The sequence below is a fragment of the Oncorhynchus gorbuscha genome, linkage group LG24 (genome assembly GCF_021184085.1).
Source record: "Oncorhynchus gorbuscha isolate QuinsamMale2020 ecotype Even-year linkage group LG24, OgorEven_v1.0, whole genome shotgun sequence".
Classification (NCBI taxonomy): Eukaryota; Metazoa; Chordata; class Actinopteri; order Salmoniformes; family Salmonidae; genus Oncorhynchus; species Oncorhynchus gorbuscha.
In genome coordinates, this window is record NC_060196.1 from 58,629,482 (window position 1) to 58,652,128 (window position 22,647).

The window sequence follows — 22,647 nt, forward strand, 5'->3', positions numbered from 1 at the left end:
TCGGGCACCACAAAATAATATTTATAGAGCTGTTATCTTCCGAATAAACTCTTAAAGACCTAGTAATATTTTACACCAATAGCAGTCAATATTAATCCTCATCTTAATTCAGTCTCATCTGAAAGTTGTAAATTCTCTGCATGTACCCTGGCTAACAATTTGAATCAGCAATACAAAATTGGGTTGAATTATTTATTTACTAAATACCTAACTAATCACACAGAATTACACATAATTAAATCATAACTTGATTACAAATTACGTCATAAAGGAAATCGTCCCCAGCGGGCGGAACAGATATGACAGCTTGTTACACAAAAGAAAAGGGGCTGGGTTTGAGTGAAAGAGCGGGAAGACTGAGGAACAAAGGGCGAAGCTGTGCTATCGTAAATACAGTATCTTATGCATTCTAAATTACCGCCCATTTGGAAAAGGAAAATGCAATAAATATTTACTCTGAGCTGCGCTTCGGTAGGTTGGTGGTAGATGGAAGGCCGTGTTGCCCAACCGAGTCCTTTGTCCTTTGAACAATGTCTCTGCTGGTAAATTGAATACATTGTAGTAACGTCGTTGTGTGGTAGACAGGATACTGTGTCTGTTCCTTCCTAACCTCGTTTGCAGCGGCTGTTGCTAACTCAATGGCTAGGAGGTATCACTTCTGTAGTGAATAAGAGTTCAAAGTTCATACCATTCGCATCCAAAGCTCACGGTGATGTTGGCTTCGTTCTGTAGTTATTATTTGAACCATTCTGACATCGGACCGTCGTCCTCGGAACAGGAGGTTATATTGTCGTCCAGGCTTTATATAGGAAGGGAGAGGAGAGCGTGTTTGAAAAGTTTTATAGCCCATGTCCCTTCACAGGGGCGGGCCACTGATTGAGCATAGCCCTAATTTATGAAAACCCAAATCTCACATTTTAGAAGCTAAAATCACATTTCATCCCATCATGAATAATTTCATATTCAAAAATTTAAATTGAATAAAAATTCCATGTGAATCCGATAACTCTGATGTGTAGACTTTCCACTGTAGAGTTTGTTATCTTATCATTGATGAGAATGTCTCAGATGACAACCGAACTGACATCATATTCATTAAGTACCACTGCATATGTTCACTTGTTCGGATTACCAGAATATAGTTCATTTCCCCCCACCTTCTGATGTTCCCAGAATCTCTATGTTTACCAAGGGTTTTGTAAATGTAACATCAGTAGGGTAGAGAGAGGAAAAAGGAGAGACAGAGAGAGGGGGGGAAGAGGTATTTATGACTGTCATAAACCTACCCCCAGGCCAGCGTCATGACAGTACACCTGTGTAATGATCATGCTGTTTAATCAGCTTCTTGATATGCAACACCTGTCTGGTGGATGGATTATGTTGGCAAAGGACAAAGGCTCACTAACAGGGATATTAACAAATTTGTGCATAAAGTTTGAGAGAAATAAGCTGAAACATTTCTGGGATCTTTTATTTCATCTCATGACACATGGGACCAACACTTTACATGTGTATTTAGATTTTTAAAATTCAAATCACTATCTGAATTGAGTGACTTCAATTAGAATTGACACCCTGAAGGAATGACCACTATAGCCTGGTTACAGCCGGGGTGTTTTCATTAGGAACCAAAGGGAAGCAAACGGGACGAAACGGGAATGGACCTACCTGAATTGGTCCTATAAGAAACTCTCTTTTTCATTGCAAAACAAACAATGTTAGTGAAACGTTTTTTTTTGTTTTGTTACGGTTTTGCACTAATGAATACACCTCGGCTCTCACCATTGTTAAGTACAGTATTCCTGATTTTTTATTTTTTTACCAGGCTATGAAAAGTAGAAGGCACAGACTGGAATGTGATGGTGGGCTGAGGCAGAGAAATTACAGGGTGTTGCCAAGAGGCTGTTCTTCAAATGTCTGTTTGCTTGTTGAGACGTGTTGTAATTGCTATGTTTTACCTCCGTCTCTTCCCCCTCCATGTTCAGCACAAAAAGGTAGAGCCAGTGACGATGGCTTACGACAGGCCCTCCCCTAAGTTCCTCTCTTTCCTGGAGAAGCATTACAGTCTGAAAAACGGTGTACCTCAGGTATGATTTGACAGCGGTCTCTCCTGTGATTGTGTCACCAGAGCTTTGTATTTCTCAACGCTGTATCTTTACTCTGGTAAATTAGTATACAGGCCTGACAGTACAGCCTCAGATAATGCAAATAGATAGGAACATTTCATAAACTAACTGTTTCAGACTGAGATAAGACAGGAGGTGAAGGGGGTATTGGCTAAATATAGAACATACTTGAAGAGAGGCTGGGCCCTACATCAGGCTGGGCCCTACTGTTAATGATTCTGTTAAAGAGACTAGCTCTCATCAGGCTGGGCCCTACATCAAGCTGGGCCCTACTGTTAATGATTCTGGTAAAGAGACTAGCTCTCATCAGGCTGGGCCCTACTGTTAATGATTCTGTTAAAGAGACTAGCTCTCATCAGGCTGGGCCCTACATCAAGCTGGGCCCTACTGTTAATGATTCTGGTAAAGAGACTAGCTCTCATCAGGCTGGGCCCTACTGTTAATGATTCTGTTAAAGAGACTAGCTCTCATCAGGCTGGGCCCTACTGTTAATGATTCTGGTAAACAGACTAGCTGCATGATGTCATCATCATGGGCCGGCCATCTATCATCCACCTGGGACGAATTAATGAATTATTAATATGTTTTTCAGTTTCCTCTCTCTCTCCCCCTTTCCCTGTCCACTTGTCTCCCCTTCTCTCTCCCCTCTCCCCTTCTCTCTCCCTTTCCTTGTCCACTTGTCTCCCCTTCTCTCCCCCTTTCCTTGTCCACTTGTCTCCCATCCCCTTCTCTAGGTCAATAACTTTGTGGTGTTTGATGGTTTCTTCACCAACAGATCAGGTAATATTCCCATCTCTGTGTCTTCATTCATTCTGGGGTTATTTTCGATGAGTAGTGTTGTGCAACTATGTTGCGTCCCAAATGGCTCTCTTTCCCCTAATGTAGTTCACTACTGTTGATCAGAGCCCGTATGAGTCCTGGTTAACAGTAGTACACTAAATAGAGAACTAGAGTGTCATTTGTGACGCAGCCCGTTGCGCAACACTTCTCATCTGAAATAACAGCACCACTCTGGTGTAATCAGTGTTGGCTTCCTGCCTGTGGTGGTGTGGTGACTGGTAATAGGAGCAGGGTTTGTGCTAGCGTGGGTGTCCACACCCTCACCGGTGTTCACTTGTTTCACGCCTAATACAGACTGGGCTGTCTCTCCTCTCTGTATCCTTGCCAAAAAACAGACACTCTAATATTTGCAGCTGGGTTTGTTTTTAGAATAAGCTAGATGTTACATCATCCTGTCAATGCATGTATTTGGCCTTAAACCACTCAAAAGGTGTCGCACTAAAACTCAAATCTGTAGCGGCCATCTTAGTTGTGATAAAAGTGTCTGTGGAGGCACATTGCCAAGACGTGCATGTAGCAGACATATCGTCTCCAGAAGCATGAGATATGAGATAAGCTGCAGTGCTACTTTTCTGAAGTAATTTATTGTAGTTTTTTATTTCATTTTTTTACATTTTTGTTAAATGAACAATAGTAGGCTACAAAAAATAAATAAAAACTATTTCCCCATTTGCACCCTCCAGTATATTGGATATTTTTGGAGAGTCACTAACCCTGGAAAGTTCTGTGAAGTGCACTACTTGTTCTTATTGTGTTTTTCTATACGCCGGCTTTTGTTTCACCAAACTTTCCCAGGCTCGCCTCCCTCTCCTCTGCCGGATCAGAGAATGTACGGCTTTTTGTAAGGAACTCTCTATCTCTTTTACTCCTCCTCGTTCCTCGCATCCACTAAACCCACTTTCTTTCTCCTTTAGCTGCTCTATCCTTTCATTGATGTCAGGGCCCCTCTTTTTCTCTGAGAAATGAGAAACAGGGGCCCTGACATAAACAAAGGGATCTGTCTCTCTCTCTCTCTCTCTCTGTCTGTCTGTCTGTCTGTCTGTCTGTCTGTCTGTCTGTCTGTCTGTCTGTCTGTCTGTCTGTCTGTCTGTCTGTCTGTCTGTCTGTCTCTGTCTGTCTGTCTGTCTGTCTGTGTCTCTGTCTCTGTCTCTGTCTCTGTCTCTGTCTCTGTCTCTGTCTGTCTGTCTGTCTGTCTGTCTGTCTGTCTGTCTGTCTGTCTGTCTGTCTGTCTGTCTGTCTGTCTGTCTGTCTGTCTCTCTGTCTCTCTGTCTCTCTGTCTCTCTGTCTCTCTCTCCTGTTTTCCTGTTTCACCTGTCTCTCTCTGTCTCTGTGTTTGTGTGCTTGCTCTTCTGTATCACTACCCTGCTTCTCTCCCAGCTGGGTCCATTATATGACACAATGTACTGTAGATATACTGTAGATATACTGTAGATATATGATATACTGGAGCAAGCCCTCCCAGGTACCAGGCTGCTATGGTTACCCTGAGATCAGATAGACACACTACCCCTAACAATGTCCCTGGCTGCCTTCCCCACACCACAGATAATAATATACCTATTTGTAGTCCCACCCACTACCAGAGCCATTTACACACATACAGCGCTTTGCAAAAGTGTTCACCCCCCCCTGGCATTTTTCCTATTTTGTTGCATTACAACCTGTAATCTAAATTGATTTATATTTTGATTTCATGTAATGGACACAAAATAGTCCATATTGGTGAAGTGAAAAAAAAAAAGTATTCAAAACCTCTAAGCAGGAAAGTGGTGTGTGTTTATGTATTCAGCCCCTTTGCTATGAAGCCCCTCATTAAGATCTGGTGCAACCAATTACCTTCAGAAGTCACATAGTTAGTTAAATAAAGTACACCTGTGTGCAATCTAAGTGTCACACGATCTGTCACATGATCTCAGTATATATATAGTTGAAGTCAGAAGTTTACCTACACCTTAGCCAAATATATTTAAACTCAGCTTTTCACAATTGCTGACATTTAATCCTAGTTAAAAATACCTGTCTTAGGTCAGTTAGGATCATCACTTTATTTTAAGGTTGTGAAATGTTAGAATAATAGTAGAGAATTATTTATTTCAGCTTTTCTTTCATCACATTCCCAGTGGGTCAGAAGTTTACAGACACTCAATTAGCATTTGGTAGCATTTCCTTTAGCTTCCCACAATAAGTTGGGTGAATTTTGGCCCATTCCTCCTGACAGAGCTGGTGTAGCTGAGTCAGGTTTGTAGGTTTCCTTGCTCACACACATTTTTTCAGTTCTGCCCACAAATGTTCTATAGGTTTGAGTTCAGGGCTTTGTGATGGCCACTCCAATACCTTGACTTTGCTGTCCTTAAGCCATTTTGCCACATCTTTGTAAGTGTGCTTGGGGTCATTGTCCATTTGGAATACCCATTTGCGACCAAGCTTTAACTTCCTGACTGATTTCTTGAGATGTTGCTTCAATAAATCCACATAATTTTCCTTCTTTAAGATGCTATCTATTTAGTGAAGTGCACCAGTCCCTCCTGCAGCAAATCACCCCCACAACATGATGCTGCCACCCCCGTGCTTCACGGTTTGGATGGTGTTCTTCGGCTTGCAAGTCTCACCCTTTTCCCTCCAAACATAACGATGGTCATTATGGCCAAACAGTTCTATTTTTGTTTCATCAGACCAGAGGACATTTCTCCAAAAAGTACAATCTTTGTCCCCATGTGCTGTTTCAAACCGTAGTCTGGCTTTTTTATGGTGGTTTTGGAGCAGTGGCTTCTTCCTTGCTGAGCAGCCTTTCAGGTTATGTCGATATAGGACTCGTTTTACTGTGGATATAGATACTTGTGTACCTGTTTCCTCCAGCATCTTCACAAGGTCCTTTGCTGTTGTTCTGGGATTGATTTGCACTTTTCACACCAAAGTATGTTAATCTCTAGGAGACAGAACGCGTCTCCTTCCTCAGCGGTATGACAGCGGTATGACGGCCCATGTGGTCTCATGGTGTTTATACCTACGTACTATTGTTTGTACAGATGAACGTGGTACCTTCAGGCGTTTGGAAATTGCTCCCAAGGATGAACCAGACTTGTGGAGGTCTAAAATATTTTTTCTGAAGTCTTGACTCATTTGTTTTGATTTTCCCATGATGTCAAGCAAAGAGGCACTGAGTTTGAAGGCAGGCCTTGAAATAGATCCACAGGTACACCTCCAATTGCCTCAAATGATGTCAATTAGCCTAACAGAAGTTTCTAAAGCCATGACATCATTTTCTGGAATTTACCAAACTGTTTAAAGGCACAGTCAACTTAGTGTATATAAACTTCTGACCCACTGGAATTGTGATACAATGAATTATAAGTGAAATAATCTGTCTGTAAACAATGGTTGGAAAAATTACTTGTGTCATGCACAAAGTAATGTCGTAACCAACTTTCCAAAATTGTAGTTTACAAAACATTTGTGGAGTGGTTGAAAAACAAGTTTTAATGACTCCAACCTAAGTGTATGTAAACTTCCGTCTTCAACTCTACACCTGTTCTGTCAGGCCCCAGAGTCTGCAACCACACTAAGCAAGGAGCACCACCAAGCAAGCGGCACCATGAAGACCAAGGAACTTTCCAAACAGGTCAGGGACAAAGCTGTGGAGAAGTACAGATCAGGGTTGGGTTATAAAAAAATATCAGAAACTATGAACATCCCACGGAGCACCATTAAATACATTATTAAAAAATGTAAAGAATATGGCACCTCAACAAACCTGCCAAGAGAGGGCCGGCCACCAAAACTCACAGACCAGGCAAGGAGGGCATTAATCAGAGAGGCAACAAAGAGACCAAAGATAACCCCGAAGGAGCTGCAAAGCTCCACAGTGGAGATTGAAGTCTCTGTCCATAGGACCACTTTAAGCTGTACACTCCACAGAGTTTGGCTTTATGGAAGAGTGTCCAGAAAAAAGCCATTGTTTAAATAACAAAATAAGCAAACACATTTGGTGTTCGCCAAAAGGCGTGCGGGAGACTCCCCAAACATATGGAAGAAGGTACTCCGGTTAAACGAGACAAACATTTAGCTTTTTGGCCATCGAGGAAAATGCTATGTTTGGCGCAAACCCAACACCTCACATCACCCCAAGAACACCATCCCCACAGTGAAGCATGGTGGTGGCACCATTATACTGTGGGGATGTTTTTCATTGGCAGGGACTGGGAAACTGGCCACAATTGAAGGAATGATGGATGGGTGAATAGTTATACGCGCTCAACTTGTCAAGTTTCATGTCTTATTTATAGGTTGTTTCACTTGTTATTTTATTTTACATCTTCAAAGTGGTGGGCATGTTGTATAAATCAAATGATACAACCCCCCCCCCCAAAAAAAAAAAGTTGTTAGGCAACAAAATAGGAAAAAGGCCGAATGGGGTGAATACTTTTGCAGCCACTGTATGAGACAAGTAGAGATATGTTTGTATAGATGGCTCTACCTGTTTGTATGGATGGCTCTACCTGTTTGTATAGATGGCTCTACCTGTTTGTATAGATGGCTCTACCTGTTTGTATAGATGGCTCTACCTGTTTGTATGGATGGCTCTACCTGTTTGTATGGATGGCTCTACCTGTTTGTATGGATGGCTCTACCTGTTTGTATAGATGGCTCTACCTGTTTGTATGGATGGCTCTACCTGTTTGTATAGATGGCTCTACCTGTTTGTATGGATGGCTCTACCTGTTTGTATGGATGGCTCTACCTGTTTGTATGGATGGCTCTACCTGTTTGTATGGATGGCTCTACCTGTTTGTATGGATGGCTCTACCTGTTTGTATGGATGGCTCTACCTGTTTGTGTGGCTCTACCTGTTTGTATGATGGCTCTACCTGTTTGTATGGATGGCTCTACCTGTTTGTATGGATGGCTCTACCTGTTTGTATGGATGGCTCTACCTGTTTGTATAGATGGCTCTACCTGTTTGTATAGATGGCTCTACCTGTTTGTATAGATGGCTCTACCTGTTTGTATAGATGGCTCTACCTGTTTGTATAGATGGCTCTACCTGTTTGTATAGATGGCTCTACCTGTTTGTATAGATGGCTCTACCTGTTTGTATAGATGGCTCTACCTGTTTGTATAGATGGCTCTACCTGTTTGTATAGATGGCTCTACCTGTTTGTATAGATGGCTCTACCTGTTTGTATGGATGGCTCTACCTGTTTGTATAGATGGCTCTACCTGTTTGTATAGATGGCTCTACCTGTTTGTATGGATGGCTCTACCTGTTTGTATGGATGGCTCTACCTGTTTGTATGGATGGCTCTACCTGTTTGTATGGATGGCTCTACCTGTTTGTATGGATGGCTCTACCTGTTTGTATGGATGGCTCTACCTGTTTGTATGGATGGCTCTACCTGTTTGTATAGATGGCTCTACCTGTTTGTATGGATGGCTCTACCTGTTTGTATGGATGGCTCTACCTGTTTGTATAGATGGCTCTACCTGTTTGTATGGATGGCTCTACCTGTTTGTATAGATGGCTCTACCTGTTTGTATGGATGGCTCTACCTGTTTGTATAGATGGCTCTACCTGTTTGTATAGATGGCTCTACCTGTTTGTATGGATGGCTCTACCTGTTTGTATGGATGGCTCTACCTGTTTGTATGGATGGCTCTACCTGTTTGTATGGATGGCTCTACCTGTTTGTATAGATGGCTCTACCTGTTTGTATGGATGGCTCTACCTGTTTGTATGGATGGCTCTACCTGTTTGTATAGATGGCTCTACCTGTTTGTATAGATGGCTCTACCTGTTTGTATAGATGGCTCTACCTGTTTGTATAGATGGCTCTACCTGTTTGTATAGATGGCTCTACCTGTTTGTATAGATGGCTCTACCTGTTTGTATAGATGGCTCTACCTGTTTGTATAGATGGCTCTACCTGTTTGTATAGATGGCTCTACCTGTTTGTATAGATGGCTCTACCTGTTTGTACAGATGGCTCTACCTGTTTGTACAGATGGCTCTACCTGTTTGTATAGATGGCTCTACCTGTTTGTATAGATGGCTCTACCTGTTTGTATAGATGGCTCTACCTGTTTGTATAGATGGCTCTACCTGTTTGTATAGATGGCTCTACCTGTTTGTATGGATGGCTCTACCTGTTTGTATAGATGGCTCTACCTGTTTGTATGAAGGTAAGACGGCATGTTTAGGTCCTCTGACATTGTACCCAGGCCTGCCATAGGGTTGCCATAGGGTTGCCATAGGCCTGCCATAGGGCTGCGATAGGCCTGCCATAGGCCTGCCATAGGGTTGCCATAGGGTTGGCATAGGCCTGCCATAGGGCTGCCATAGGGATGCCATACCTGTCGTAGGCCTGCCATTGGCCTCCCGTAGTGTTGCCAGGCCTGCCATATACCTGTCATAGTGTTGGGCCTGCCATAGGCCCATCCTTCCGTAGTGTGACATGGCCTGCCATAGGCCTGCCATAGGGTTAACATAGGCCTCCCGTAGTGTTGCCGTGTTGCCGTAGGCCTGCCATAGGGTTGACATAGGCCTGCCGTAGGCCTGCCTTAGGGTTGACATAGGCCTGTCGTAGGCCTGCCATAGGGTTGCCATATACCTGTCGTAGGGCTGCCATAGGCCTCCCGTAGTGTTGCCGTAGGCCTGCCATAGGGTTAACATAGGCCTCCCGTAGTGTTGCCGTAGGCCTGCCATAGGGTTGACATAGGCCTGCCGTAGGCCTGCCATAGTGTTGCCGTTGGCCTGCCGTAGTGTTGCCGTAGGCCTGCCATAGGGTTACCGTAGGCCTGCCGTAGTGTTGCCGTAGGCCTGCCATAGGGTTGACATAGGCCTGTCGTAGGCCTGCCATAGGGTTGCCATATGTTTCCTGTCCTGCCATAGGGCTGCCATAGGCCTGTCGTAGGGCTGCCATAGGCCTGCCGTAGTGTTGCCGAAGACCTGCCATAGGGTTGCCGTAGGCCTGCCATAGTGTTGCCGTAGGCCTGCCATAGTGTTGCCGTAGGCCTGCCATAGGGTTGACATAGGCCTCCCGTAGTGTTGACATAGGCCTGCCATAGTGTTGCCGTAGGCCTGCCATAGGGTTGACATAGGCCTCCCGTAGTGTTGACATAGGCCTGCCATAGGGTTGCCGTAGGCCTGCCATAGGGTTGCCGTAGGCCTGCCATAGGGCTGCCATAGGGTTAACATAGGCCTGCCATAGGGCTGCCATAGGGTTGCCGTAGGCCTGCCATAGTGTTTCCGTAGGCCTGCCATAGTGTTTCCGTAGGCCTGCCATAGTGTTTCCGTAGGCCTGCCATAGTGTTGCCGTAGGCCTGCCATAGTGTTGCCGTAGGCCTGCCATAGTGTTGCCGTAGGCCTGCCATAGTGTTTCCGTAGGGTTGACATAGGCCTGCCGTAGTGTTGACATAATGTTTCCACCCCGTGCTGACTTTATCCTCTTCCACAGCGGCCCAGTTGAGAAAGGTTCCCCCCAAAAAGCTGGACGGAGAGATCAAGCCCTACTCACTAACACAGAGAAGGGGTGAGCCACCGTTTAATCTTGGTCAGAACACGTGGAGGATAACTCCTAATGGGCCAGTTTCCCGGTACCCAGATTAAGGCTAGTCCTGGATTAAACACGTTTAATGGAGATTCTTATTCCAGGACTTGGTTTAATCTGGGTCCGGGAAACCAGCCCAGTACAGCTGGAAAACGTCGGATTTACATCATTTAGTTGTACTAGATAACCCAGTCAAGACATTGTATGACAGCTTGATGAGGATACAGTATATTTTCCCTGGGACTAAACATTGTTACTTGTAGGGATATTTCCCCACTTCATTGTAAACAGAGTGCTAATAGGACAGTTGCCATTCGGCTGAATTTGTGTGGCCTCTATGACAGGCCTTTATATTCTGCCTCGTTACTGTAGGTCAGTTTAGTCTGAAAGACACTGAGCCATTCACTGGGTATTGTCTCCTCCTCTCTCCTCTCCCTCATGGTATTGTCTCCTCCCTCTCCTCTTCCTCATGGTATTGTCTCCTCCCTCTCCTCTCCCTCATGGTATTGTCTCCTCCCTCTCCCTCATGGTATTGTCTCCTCCCTCTCCCTCATGGTATTGTCTCCCCATCTCTCTGCTCCCTCATGGTATTGTCTCTCCTCTCCCTCATGGTATTGTCTCTCCTCTCCCTCATGGTATTGTCTCCCCATCTCTCCTCTCCCTCATGGTATTGTCTCTCCTCTCCCTCATGGTATTGTCTCCTCCCTCTCCTCTCCCTCATGGTATTGTCTCCTCCCCTCATGGTATTGTCCCCCATCTCCCTCTCCCTCATGGTATTGTCTCCCCCTCTCCTCTCCCTCTCCCTCATGGTATTGTCTCCCCATCTCTCCTCTCCCTCATGGTATTGTCTCCCCATCTCTCCTCTCCCTCATGGTATTGTCTCCCCATCTCTCCTCTCCCTCATGGTATTGTCTCCCCATCTCTCCTCTCCCTCATGGTATTGTCTCCCCATCTCTCCTCTCCCTCATGGTATTGTCTCCTCCCTCTCCTCTCCCTCATGGTATTGTCTCCCCCTCTCCTCTCCCTCATGGTATTGTCTCCCCATCTCTCCTCTCCCTCATGATATTGTCTCCTCCCTCTCTCCCTCATGGTATTGTCTCCTCCCTCTCCTCTCCCTCATGGTATTGTCTCCTCCCTCTCCTCTCCCTCATGGTATTGTCTCCCCCCTCCAGCTGTGCGAGAGGAGCAGAGGGCTCTCTCCTGGCCTTTGTGTTGCCCCGCGGCTCCTCCCTTCTCTCCTCCGTTGTCGGTATCCTCCCTGTGCTCCCCAAGCAGGGCCCACCAGTGCCCCAACCCGGCCCTGGCCCCAGCATCTGCCCCTGGGGGCTACAGGGGCCCGGCCCCCAACCCCCCACTGATCGGCAACCTCAACTACAGGGTAAAACGCACCAGGTATGGTATTCCTGAAAAACTGTCAAAACTAAATGCCCAGGTTTTACAGGAGGGATCTCAGATGGAGTGATCCCTGACTCCCAGAATCAGGAGGGATCTCAGATGGAGTGATCCCTGACTCCCAGAATCAGGAGGGATCTCAGATGGAGTGATCCCTGACTCCCAGAATCAGGAGGGATCTCAGATGGAGTGATCCCTGACTCCCAGAATCAGGAGGGATCTCAGATGGAGTGATCCCTGACTCCCAGAATCAGAAGGGATCTCAGATGGAGTGATCCCTGACTCCCAGAATCGGGAGGGATCTCAGATGGAGTGATCCCTGACTCCCAGAATCAGAAGGGATCTCAGATGGAGTGATCCCTGACTCCCAGAATAAGAGGGATCTCAGATGGAGTGATCCCCGACTCCCAGAATCAGGAGGGATCTCAGATGGAGTGATCCCTGACTACCAGAATCAGGAGGGATCTCGGATGGATTGATCCCTGACTACCAGAAACAGGAGGGATCTCGGATGGAGTGATCCCGACTCCCAGAATAAGAGGGATCTCAGATGGAGTGATCCCCGACTCCCAGAATCAGGAGGGATCTCAGATGGAGTGATCCCTGACTCCCAGAATCAGGAGGGACTAAGTCATTTTGGAGGTTGTCAGCATTTTTTTTACCCTAGGTACTAATACAACTTCACTCCACGCAAACTATCTAAACTAATCCAGTTTTGTGGGCCAGGTTTGGAAAGCTTGGCCCTGGGGACACAGCATTATGAGGGCCTTGTAACATTGGGTGAGTGATGAGTGAGGAGTCAAATGCAGAGTTCTGAGGAACTGGAAAAACTAGGTTTAATGTCCTTATCTCAAAACGTATGGGTGAATGCTAGAACACTGCTGAGTGTGTCTGTATCAGCTACAGCATTAAATCTGAGGGCCTGTCTGTATCTCTGCTTCTGAGGACCTGTCTGTATCTCTGCTAGGTTCTGGGGACCTGTCTGTATCTCTGCTAGGTTCTGAGGACCTGTTCTGAGGACCTGTCTGTATCTCTGCTAGTTTGGATGGCCTGTCTATCAACAGGTCCAAACATGGGTTGGAAAGCTTGGCCCTGGGGACACAGCATTATGAGGGCCTTGTAACATTGGGTGAGTGATGAGTGAGGAGTCAAATGCTGAGGACCTGAGCTGAAGTGAACCTGGGCTAGGTTCTGAGGAAACGCTTTAATGTCCTTCAAAACGTAACAGGTCCAAACATGGGTGAATGCCCTAGAACACTGCTGCTAAACAAACCCAAAACCTAGTTAAAAACACTGGACAGCGAAAACCCAAAACAAACTGAGGACCTGTCATCACTGCAAACGTAAAAAACAACAAGCCTGCACAAACACCAGCTAGGGCAAAACAAACTGAAATAACACCCATCCCAAAACCCCAACAAGGAACAGGTGAAAACTATTAGACAAAAACAAACAAAACCTGTCTGTAATCTCTGCTAGGAAAAACACAGAGTTCTGAGATCGTCTGTATCTCTGCTATGGCTAGGTTCTGAGGACTGTCTGTATCTCTGCTAAGGACCTGTCTGACCTCTGCGAGGTTCTGAGGACCTGTCTGTATCTCTGCTAGGTTCTGAGGACCTGTCTGTATCTCTGCTAGGTTCTGAGGACCTGTCTGTATCTCTGCTAGGTTCTGAGGTTCTGAGGACCTGTCTGTATCTCTGCTAGGTTCTGAGGACCTGTCTGTATCTCTGCTAGGTTCTGAGGACCTGTCTGTATCTCTGCTAGGTTCTGAGGACCTGTCTGTATCTGCTAGGTTCTGAGGACCTGTCTGTATCTCTGCTAGGTTCTGAGGTTCTGAGGACCTGTCTGTATCTCTGCTAGGTTCTGAGGTTCTGAGGACCTGTCTGTATCTCTGCTCTCTGCTAGGTTCTGAGGACCTGTCTGTATCTCTGCTAGGTTCTGAGGACCTGTCTGTATCTCTGCTAGGTTCTGAGGACCTGTCTCTGCTAGGTTCTGAGGACCTGTCTGTATCTCTGCTAGGTTCTGAGGACCTGTCTGTATCTCTGCTAGGTTCTGAGGACCTGTCTTCTGTGTCTGTATCTCTGCTAGGTTCTGAGGACCTGTCTGTCTCTGCTAGGTTCTGAGGACCTGTCTGTATCTCTGCTAGGTTCTGAGGACCTGTCTGTATCTCTGCTAGGTTCTGAGGACCTGTCTGTATCTCTGCTAGGTTTGGAGGGCCTGTCTGTATCTCTGCTAGGTTCTGAGGACCTGTCTGTATCTCTGCTAGGTTCTGAGGACCTGTCTGTATCTCTGCTAGGTTCTGAGGACCTGTCTGTATCTCTGCTAGGTTCTGAGGACCTGTCTGTATCTCTGCTAGGTTCTGAGGACCTGTCTGTATCTCTGCTAGGTTCTGAGGACCTGTCTGTCTGCTCTGAGGACTGTCTATCTCTGGGTTCTGAGGACCTGTCTGTATCTCTGCTAGGTTCTGAGGACCTGTCTGTATCTCTGCTAGGTTCTGTCTGTATCTCTGGACCTGCTCTGAGGACCTGTCTGTATCTCTGCTATCTCTGCTAGGTTCTGAGGACCTGTCTGTATCCTGTCTGTATCTCTGCTAGGTTCTGAGGACCTGTCTGTATCTCTGCTAGGTTCTGAGGACCTGTCTGTATCTCTGCTAGGTTCTGAGGACCTGTCTGTATCTCTGCTAGGTTCTGAGGACCTGTCTGTATCTCTGCTAGGTTTGGAGGGCCTGTCTGTATCTCTGCTAGGTTCTGAGGACCTGTCTGTATCTCTGCTAGGTTCTGGGACCTTCTCTCTGCTAGAGTTCTGAGGTTCTGACCTGTCTGTATCTCTGGGTTCTGAGGACCTGTCTGTATCTCTGCTTCTGAGGTTCTGAGGGTTCTGAGGACCTGTCTGTATCTCTGCTAGGTTCTGAGGACCTGTCTGTATCTCTGCTAGGTTCTGAGGACCTGTCTGTATCTCTGCTAGGTTCTGAGGGTTCTGAGGACCTGTCTGTATCTCTGCTAGGTTCTGAGGACCTGTCTGTATCTCTGCTAGGTTCTGAGGTTCTGCTAGGTTCTGAGGACCTGTCTGTATCTCTGCTAGGTTCTGAGGACCTGTCTGTATCTCTGCTAGGTTCTGAGGACCTGTTCTGTATCTCTGCTAGGTTCTGAGGACCTGTCTGTATCTCTGCTAGGTTCTGAGGACCTGTCTGTATCTCTGCTAGGTTCTGAGGACCTGTCTGTATCTCTGCTAGGTTCTGAGGACCTGTCTGTATCTCTGCTAGGTTCTGAGGACCTGTCTGTATCTCTGCTAGGTTCTGAGGACCTGTCTGTATCTCTGCTAGGTTCTGAGGACCTGTCTGTATCTCTGCTAGGTTCTGTCTGTAGGTTCTGAGGACTGTCTGTATCTGCTATTTGAGGACTCTGCTCTGCTAGGTTCTGAGGACCTGTCTGTATCTGGTTCTGATGTCTGTATCTGCTAGGTTCTGAGGACCTGTCTGTATCTCTGCTAGGTTCTGAGGACCTGTCTGTATCTCTGCTAGGTTCTGAGGACCTGTCTGTATCTCTGCTAGGTTCTGAGGACCTGTCTGTATCTCTGCTAGGTTCTGAGGACCTGTCTGTATCTCTGCTAGGTTCTGAGGACCTGTCTGTATCTCTGCTAGGTTCTGAGGACCTGTCTGTATCTCTGCTAGGTTCTGAGGACCTGAGGACCTGTCTGCATCTCTGTCTGTCTGTGTCTCTGCTAGGTTCTGATCTCTGCTAGGTTCTGAGGACCTGTCTGTATCTCTGCTAGGTTCTGAGGACCTGTCTGTATCTCTGCTAGGTTCTGAGGACCTGTCTGTATCTCTGCTAGGTTCTGAGGGCCTGTCTGTAGGTTCTGAGGACCTGTCTGTATCTCTGCTAGGTTCTGAGGACCTGTCTGTATCTCTGCTAGGTTCTGAGGGCCTGTCTGTATCTCTGCTAGGTTCTGAGGACCTGTCTGTATCTCTGCTAGGTTCTGAGGACCTGTCTGTATCTCTGCTAGGTTCTGAGGACCTGTCTGTATCTCTGCTAGGTTTGGAAGGCTTGGCCCTGGGGACACAGAGTTCTGAGGACCTGTCTGTATCTCTGCTAGGTTCTGAGGACCTGTCTGTTCTGAGGACCTGTCTGTGTCTCTGCTAGGTTCTGAGGACCTGTCTGTATCTCTGCTAGGTTTGGAGGGCCTGTCTGTATCTCTGCTAGTTCTGAGGACCTGTCTGTATCTCTGCTAGGTTTGGAGGACCTGTCTGTATCTCTGCTAGGTTCTGAGGACCTGTCTGTATCTCTGCTAGGTTCTGAGGACCTGTCTGTATCTCTGCTAGGTTCTGAGGACCTGTCTGTATCTCTGCTAGGTTCTGCTAGGTTCTGAGGACCTGTCTGTATCTCTGAGGTTTGGAAGGCCTGTCTGTATCTCTGCTAGGTTCTGGTTCTGTATCTCTGGAGGACCTGTCTGTATCTCTGCTAGGTTCTGGGACCTGTCTGTATCTCTGCTAGGTTCTGAGGACCTGTCTGTATCTCTGCTAGACCTGTCTGTATCTCTGCTAGGTTCTGAGGACCTGTCTGTATCTCTGCTGGTTTGAGACCTGTCTGTATCTCTGGCTAGGTTCTGAGGACCTGTCTGTATCTCTGGGTTCTGAGGACCTGTCTGTATCTCTGCTAGGTTCTGAGGACCTGTCTGTATCTCTGCTAGGTTCTGAGGACCTGTCTGTATCTCTGCTAGGTTCTGAGGACCTGTCTGTATCTCTGCTAGGTTCTGAGGACCTGTCTGTATCTCTGCTAGGTTCTGAGGACCTGTCTGTATCTCTGCTAGGTTCTGAGGACCTGTCTGTATCTCTGCTGGTTCTGAGGTGAGGACCTCTCTGCTAGGTTCTGAGGACCTGGACTGCTTCTGTCTGTATCTCTGCTAGGTTCTGAGGACCTGTCTGTATCTCTGCTAGGTTTGGAAGGCTTGGCCCTGGGGACACAGAGTTCTGAGGACCTGTCTGTATCTCTGCTAGGTTCTGAGGACCTGTCTGCATCTCTGCTAGGTTCTGAGGACCTGTCTGTATCTCTGCTAGGTTTGGAGGGCCTGTCTGTATCTCTGCCAGGTTTGGAAGGCTTGCTCCGGGGATCTCTGCTACTGAGGACCTGTTCTGAGGTTCTGCCTGTCTGTATCTCTGCTAGGTTTGGAGGGCCTGTCTGTATCTATGCTAGGTTTGGAGGGCCTGTCTGTATCTCTGCTAGGTTTGGAGAGTCTGTCTGTATCTCTGCTAGGTTTGGAGGGCCTGTCTGTATCTCTGCTAGGTTTGGAGGGCCTGTCTGTATCTCTGCCAGGTTTGGAAGGCTTGCTCCGGGGGACACAGAGTTCTGAGGGCCTGTCTGTATCTCTGCTAGGTTTGGAGGGCCTGTCTGTATCTATGCTAGGTTTGGAGGGCCTGTCTGTATCTCTGCTAGGTTTGGAGAGTCTGTCTGTATCTCTGCTAGGTTTGGAGGGCCTGTCTGTATCTCTGCTAGGTTTGGAGGGCCTGTCTGTATCTCTGCTAGGTTTGGAGGGCCTGTCTGTATCTCTGCTAGGTTTGGAGGGCCTGTCTGTATCTCTGCTAGGTTTGGAGGGCCTGTTCTGTGTCTGTATCTCTCTCTGCCAGGTTTGGAATCTCTGCTAGGTTTGGAGGGCCTGGCCTGGGGACACAGGTTCTGAGGGGGACCTGTCTGTATCTCTGCCAGGTTTGGAAGGCTTGGCCCTGGGGACTGTACAGGTTCTGAGGGCCTGTCTGTATCTCTGCCTAGGTTTGGAGGTTTGGAAGGCTTGGCCCTGGGGACACAGAGTTCTGAGGGCCTGTCTGTATCTCTGCCAGGTTTGGAAGGCTTGGCCCTGGGGACACAGAGTTCTGAGGGCCTGTCTGTATCTCTGCCAGGTTTGGAAGGCTTGGCCCTGGGGACACAGAGTTCTGAGGCCCTGTCTGTATCTCTGCCAGGTTTGGAAGGCTTGGCCCTGGGGACACAGTGTTCTGAGGGCCTGTCTGTATCTCTGCCAGGTTTGGAAGGCTTGGCCCTGGGGACACAGAGTTCTGAGGGCCTGTCTGTATCTCTGCCAGGTTTGGAAGGCTTGGCCCTGGGGACACAGTGTTCTGAGGGCCTGTCTGTATCTCTGCCAGGTTTGGAAGGCTTGGCCCGGGGGACACAGAGTTCTGAGGGCCTGTCTGTATCTCTGCCAGGTTTGGAAGGCTTGGCCCTGGGGACACACAGAGTTCTGAGGGTCTGTCTGTATCTCTGCTAGGTTTGGAAAGCTTGGCCCGGGACACACAGAGTTCTGAGGGCCTGTCTGTATCTCTGCTAGGTTTGGAAGGCTTGGCCCTGGGGACACAGAGTTCTGAGGGCCTGTTTGTATCTCTGCCAGGTTTGGAAGGCTTGGCCCGGGACACACAGAGTTCTGAGGGCCTGTCTGTATCTCTGCCAGGTTTGGAAGGCTTGGCCCGGGGGACACAGAGTTCTTCTCATTTAGGACTATTGTTCATACTAAGAGGCAGCCTCAGGGCACCAAATGCCACACTATTCACTTTGGGAATAGGGTGCCATTTGGGAGAGTACACGGCTCCTGGGTAAAGTGCCTTCTCTCTGATTCCAAGCGTCCGTCTCTCTCTCGCCCCCCCCCCCCCCCCCACACACACCTAATTGTTCTGTGTGACCAGCACTGCTCTCTTTGTGATCTCTCTTTCTAAATACTGTTCTCGCTCTCCCACCCCCCACACCTAATTGTTCTGTGTGACCAGCACTGCTCTCTTTGTGATCTCTCTTTCTAAATACTGTTCTCTCTCTCTCTCTTCCATTCCTTCTCTACTTTCTGTGTACATTTGAAACCTCCACCCAACCCCTTTTTATCCAATTTGACCACAATCATCCAATCCTCCTCCTTCCATTTCATCCTCTCTCTGCCTCCCCTACATCCTAAAATGAGGACAGTTCCCTTACACCCCCCCTCTCTCTCTCTCTTTACTGGACCGGTACCCACACGTAGCAGCAGCATATGTAAAGAGAGAGAGAGTGTGTGTGTGTGTGTGTGTGTGTGTGTGTGTGTGTGTGTGTTGGAGTGCCAGTGTAGTATTTGTGAGCGTGTGGGTACCGGTCCAGTGAGCGTGTGGGTACGGTCCAGTGAGCGTGTGGGTGGAGTGCCAGTGTAGTAGTGAGCGTGTGGGTACTGGTCCAGTGAGCGTGTGGGTACCGGTCCAGTGAGCGTGTGGGTGGTCCAGTGAGCGTGTGGGTACGGTCCAGTGAGCGTGTGGGTACGGTCCAGTGAGCGTGTGGGTACGGTCCAGTGAGCGTGTGGGTACGGTCCAGTGAGCGTGTGGGTACCGGTCCAGTGAGTGTGTGGGTACGGTCCAGTGAGCGTGTGGGTACGGTCCAGTGAGCGTGTGGGTACCGGTCCAGTGAGTGTGTGGGTACGGTCCAGTGAGCGTGTGGGTACCGGTCCAGTGAGTGTGTGTGTACCGGTCCAGTGAGCGTGTGGGTACCGGTCCAGTGAGCGTGTGGGTACCGGTCCAGTGAGCGTGTGGGTACGGTCTAGATGGCGTCTCAAAACGAAGTGCCGTAGGTGAGGCGTGTAGTAATGAATAAGATTGAAAAAAATGAGTTACATTTTTTTTATTTTATTCAAAAGTTTATTTGATGGAAAATAGCTTCTGTATGTTTCTGGACGATGCACAATGCTACCTAGTTGACAACATGACCGTGCAGCGCAAGGTTACTGTTCGATTGGAGAAGGGCGCTCCTCACTCACCGCTTTTTGCCCGTTCTAGTCACAGGCCACAGACTGGTGCCCTTAATCAAACTCCCTGAATGGTGGGAACTTCCCCCGCGCCCAATGTTTACATCAAGGTTTTGGGATCTGTGACAGGAAGTGTTTAAGTGTGCACTTAGTGGGCAGGGTGTGGACAATCAGGAGGCAACCTAGCTGTCATCCGTCTGTCAAGGCCAGGGGAGTTTAGTATTATATCAATGATTCATTTACTACAAAAACTAGGGACGAACAAAACAGAACAAACATGGCTCTCTACGTCGGTTAGAGCTTGTTCAGCCTTTCCTAGTGTGCTGGTCGTCCGATTCAGGGAAGTTTTTATTAAGCTGCCTTTTACCCAATGTCTCCTAGAAGAAAGCATTAAAACGATCTCCAACAAAACTGGACAAGTTCCCTTGGTAACCCTGTTTAGAGCTTTTTGTTTTAACCAATAGTTGTACCTTTTAACTACAGGGTTCTTTCGTAGGTTCTCTCATTAAGTGTATGAGGCCACTAAAATAATATTTGGATGACTTTTGGAGGTATATTCATTCATGTTTATTAACATGAAGTTCGCATCATAACAGATTACTGCACCTGTACATAGCCCACCTATAATTTAGCCCAAACAACTACCTCTTTCCCTACTGTATTTAATTCATTTATTTATTTTGCTCCTTTGCACCCCATTATTTTTTATTTCTACTTTGCATATTCTTCCATTGCAAAACTACCATTCCAGTGTTTTACTTGCTATATTGTATTTACTTTGCCACCATGGCCTTTTTTGCCTTTACCTCCCTTCTCACCTCATTTCCTCACATTGTATATAGACTTGTTTCTACTGATTGACTGTATGTTTGTTTTACTCCATGTGTAACTCTGTGTTGTTGTATGTGTCGAACTGCTTTGCTTTATCTTGACCAGGTCACAATTGTAAATGAGAACTTGTTCTCAACTTGCCTACCTGGTTAAATAAAGGTGAAATAAAATAAATAAATAACAACATGACACATCAACAAGAAACAATGCTTAGAATTTGATAATGAGCCAGAGAAGGCTTCTTCATTAATAGTCCCTTCCTTCAGTGGTTCCTAAACTTGGGGTTGGGACCCCATGTGGGTTCCCCTGAAATTTGAAATGGGGTCCCGTGAGTAATCTTAGGAAAAGCTTTGGTAACCTCTGCCCTACTTGTATAATTCTCACATTAGTCTTCGGGTCTTTCTGTTGGCATTGCTTTCACTTCATATCACAATAATATGTTTTTTTGTTTTCAGTTATTGTTTGTATGATTTGTCAAGGATTCAGCTTTGACATTGTTTGCTAATTCTGTTTTAATTAAGTGTTTCTCTTCTGCTGAATTCTCCTGCTGTTTCCTTCACTGTTTCCTTTCTGTTGAATTCTCCTGCTGTTTCCTTCACTGTTTCCTTTCTGTTGAATTCTCTTGCTGTTTCCTTTCGGCTGAATTCTCTCGCTGTTTCCTTCACTGTTTCCTTTCTGTTGAATTCTCTCGCTGTTTCCTTCATTGTTTCCTTTCTGTTGAATTCTCTTGCTGTTTCTGTTTCCTTCACTGTTTTCCTTTGTTTCTTTCGTTGAATTCTCTCGCTGTTTCCTTCATTGTTTCCTTTCTGTTGAATTCTCTTGCTGTTTCCTTTCGGCTGAATTCTCTCGCTGTTTCCTTCACTGTTTCCTTTCTGTTGAATTCTCTCGCTGTTTCCTTCATTGTTTCCTTTCTGTTGAATTCTCTTGCTGTTTCCTTTCGGCTGAATTCTCTCGCTGTTTCCTTCACTGTTTCCTTTCTGTTGAATTCTCTTGCTGTTTCCTTTCGGCTGAATTCTCTTGCTGTTTCCTTTCTGTTGAATTCTCTTGCTGTTTCCTTTCGGCTGAATTCTCTTGCTGTTTCCTTTCTGTTGAATTCTCTTGCTGTTTCCTTTCTGTTGAATTCTCTTGCTGTTTCCTTTCTGTTGAATTCTTTCTGTTTCCTTTCTGAATTCTCTTGCTGTTTCCTTTCTGTTGAATTCTTGTTTCCTTTCTGTTGAATTCTCTCTTGCTGTTTACATTCTGCTGAATTCTCTTGCTGTTTACATTCTGCTGAATTCTCTTGCTGTTTCCTTTCTGTTGAATTCTCTTGCTGTTTCCTTTCTGTTGAATTCTCTTGCTGTTTCCTTTCTGTTGAATTCTCTTGCTGTTTCCTTTCTGTTGAATTCTCTTGCTGTTTCCTTTCTGTTGAATTCTCTTGCTGTTTACTTTCTGTTGAATTCTCTTGCTGTTTCCTTTCTGTTGAATTCTCTTGCTGTTTCCTTTCTGTTGAATTCTCTTGCTGTTTCCTTTCTGTTGAATTCTCTTGCTGTTTACTTTCTGTTGAATTCTCTTGCTGTTGTTGAATTCTCTTGCTGTTTACTTTCTGTTGAATTCTCTTGCTGTTTACTTTCTGTTGAATTCTCTTGCTGTTTAATTCTCTTGCTGTTTACTTTCTGTTGAATTCTCTTGCTGTTTACTTTCTGTTGAATTCTCTTGCTGTTTCCTTTCTGTTGAATTCTCTTGCTGTTTCCTTTCTGTTGAATTCTCTTGCTGTTTACTTCACTTTTTTCCTTTTGCATCACACTTGTCTTTTTCCCCTTTTTGTACTTTCCTACATTCTGTCTCCTCCTCCTCCTTCCTACATTCTGTCTCCTCCTCCTCTTTCCTACATTCTGTCTCCTCCTCCTCTTTCCTACATTCTGTCTCCTCCTCCTCCTTCCTACATTCTGTCTCCTCCTCCTCCTTCCTACATTCTGTCTCCTCCTCCTCTTTCCTACATTCTGTCTCCTCCTCCTCCTTCCTACATTCTGTCTCCTCCTCCTCCTTCCTACATTCTGTCTCCTCCTCCTCCTTCCTACATTCTGTCTCCTCCTCCTCCTTCCTACATTCTGTCTCCTCCTCCTCTTTCCTACATTCTGTCTCCTCCTCTCTTTCCTCATTCTGTCTCCTCCTCCTCCTTCCTACATTCTGTCTCCTCC

The 22,647-nt window shown here is 46.6% G+C and overlaps 1 protein-coding gene and 1 long non-coding RNA gene across 7 annotated transcripts in view; both read left to right on the forward strand.

The window, feature by feature from the left end:
- LOC124012771 (alpha-tubulin N-acetyltransferase 1-like) overlaps positions 1-22,647 on the forward strand; it is a 32,137-nt gene that overhangs the window by 6,435 nt on the left and 3,055 nt on the right. For 4 of the 6 annotated variants that reach the window (XM_046326718.1, XM_046326722.1, XM_046326719.1 and 1 more), the window contains 4 exons: positions 1,986-2,087; positions 2,861-2,906; positions 10,418-10,492; positions 11,683-11,902. In XM_046326718.1, the coding sequence (XP_046182674.1) occupies positions 1,986-2,087; positions 2,861-2,906; positions 10,418-10,492; positions 11,683-11,902 (443 nt within the window). Of the gene's footprint in view, positions 1-1,985; positions 2,088-2,860; positions 2,907-3,761; positions 3,808-10,417; positions 10,493-11,682; positions 11,903-22,647 lie in introns of all 6 variants that reach the window. The other 2 variants (XM_046326720.1, XM_046326723.1) reach the window with 1 other exon arrangement.
- On the forward strand, positions 15,476-15,816 carry LOC124012773. Its single transcript, XR_006834769.1, has 3 exons — positions 15,476-15,512; positions 15,644-15,703; positions 15,755-15,816. It is a non-coding gene; the product is annotated as an uncharacterized LOC124012773 (long non-coding RNA).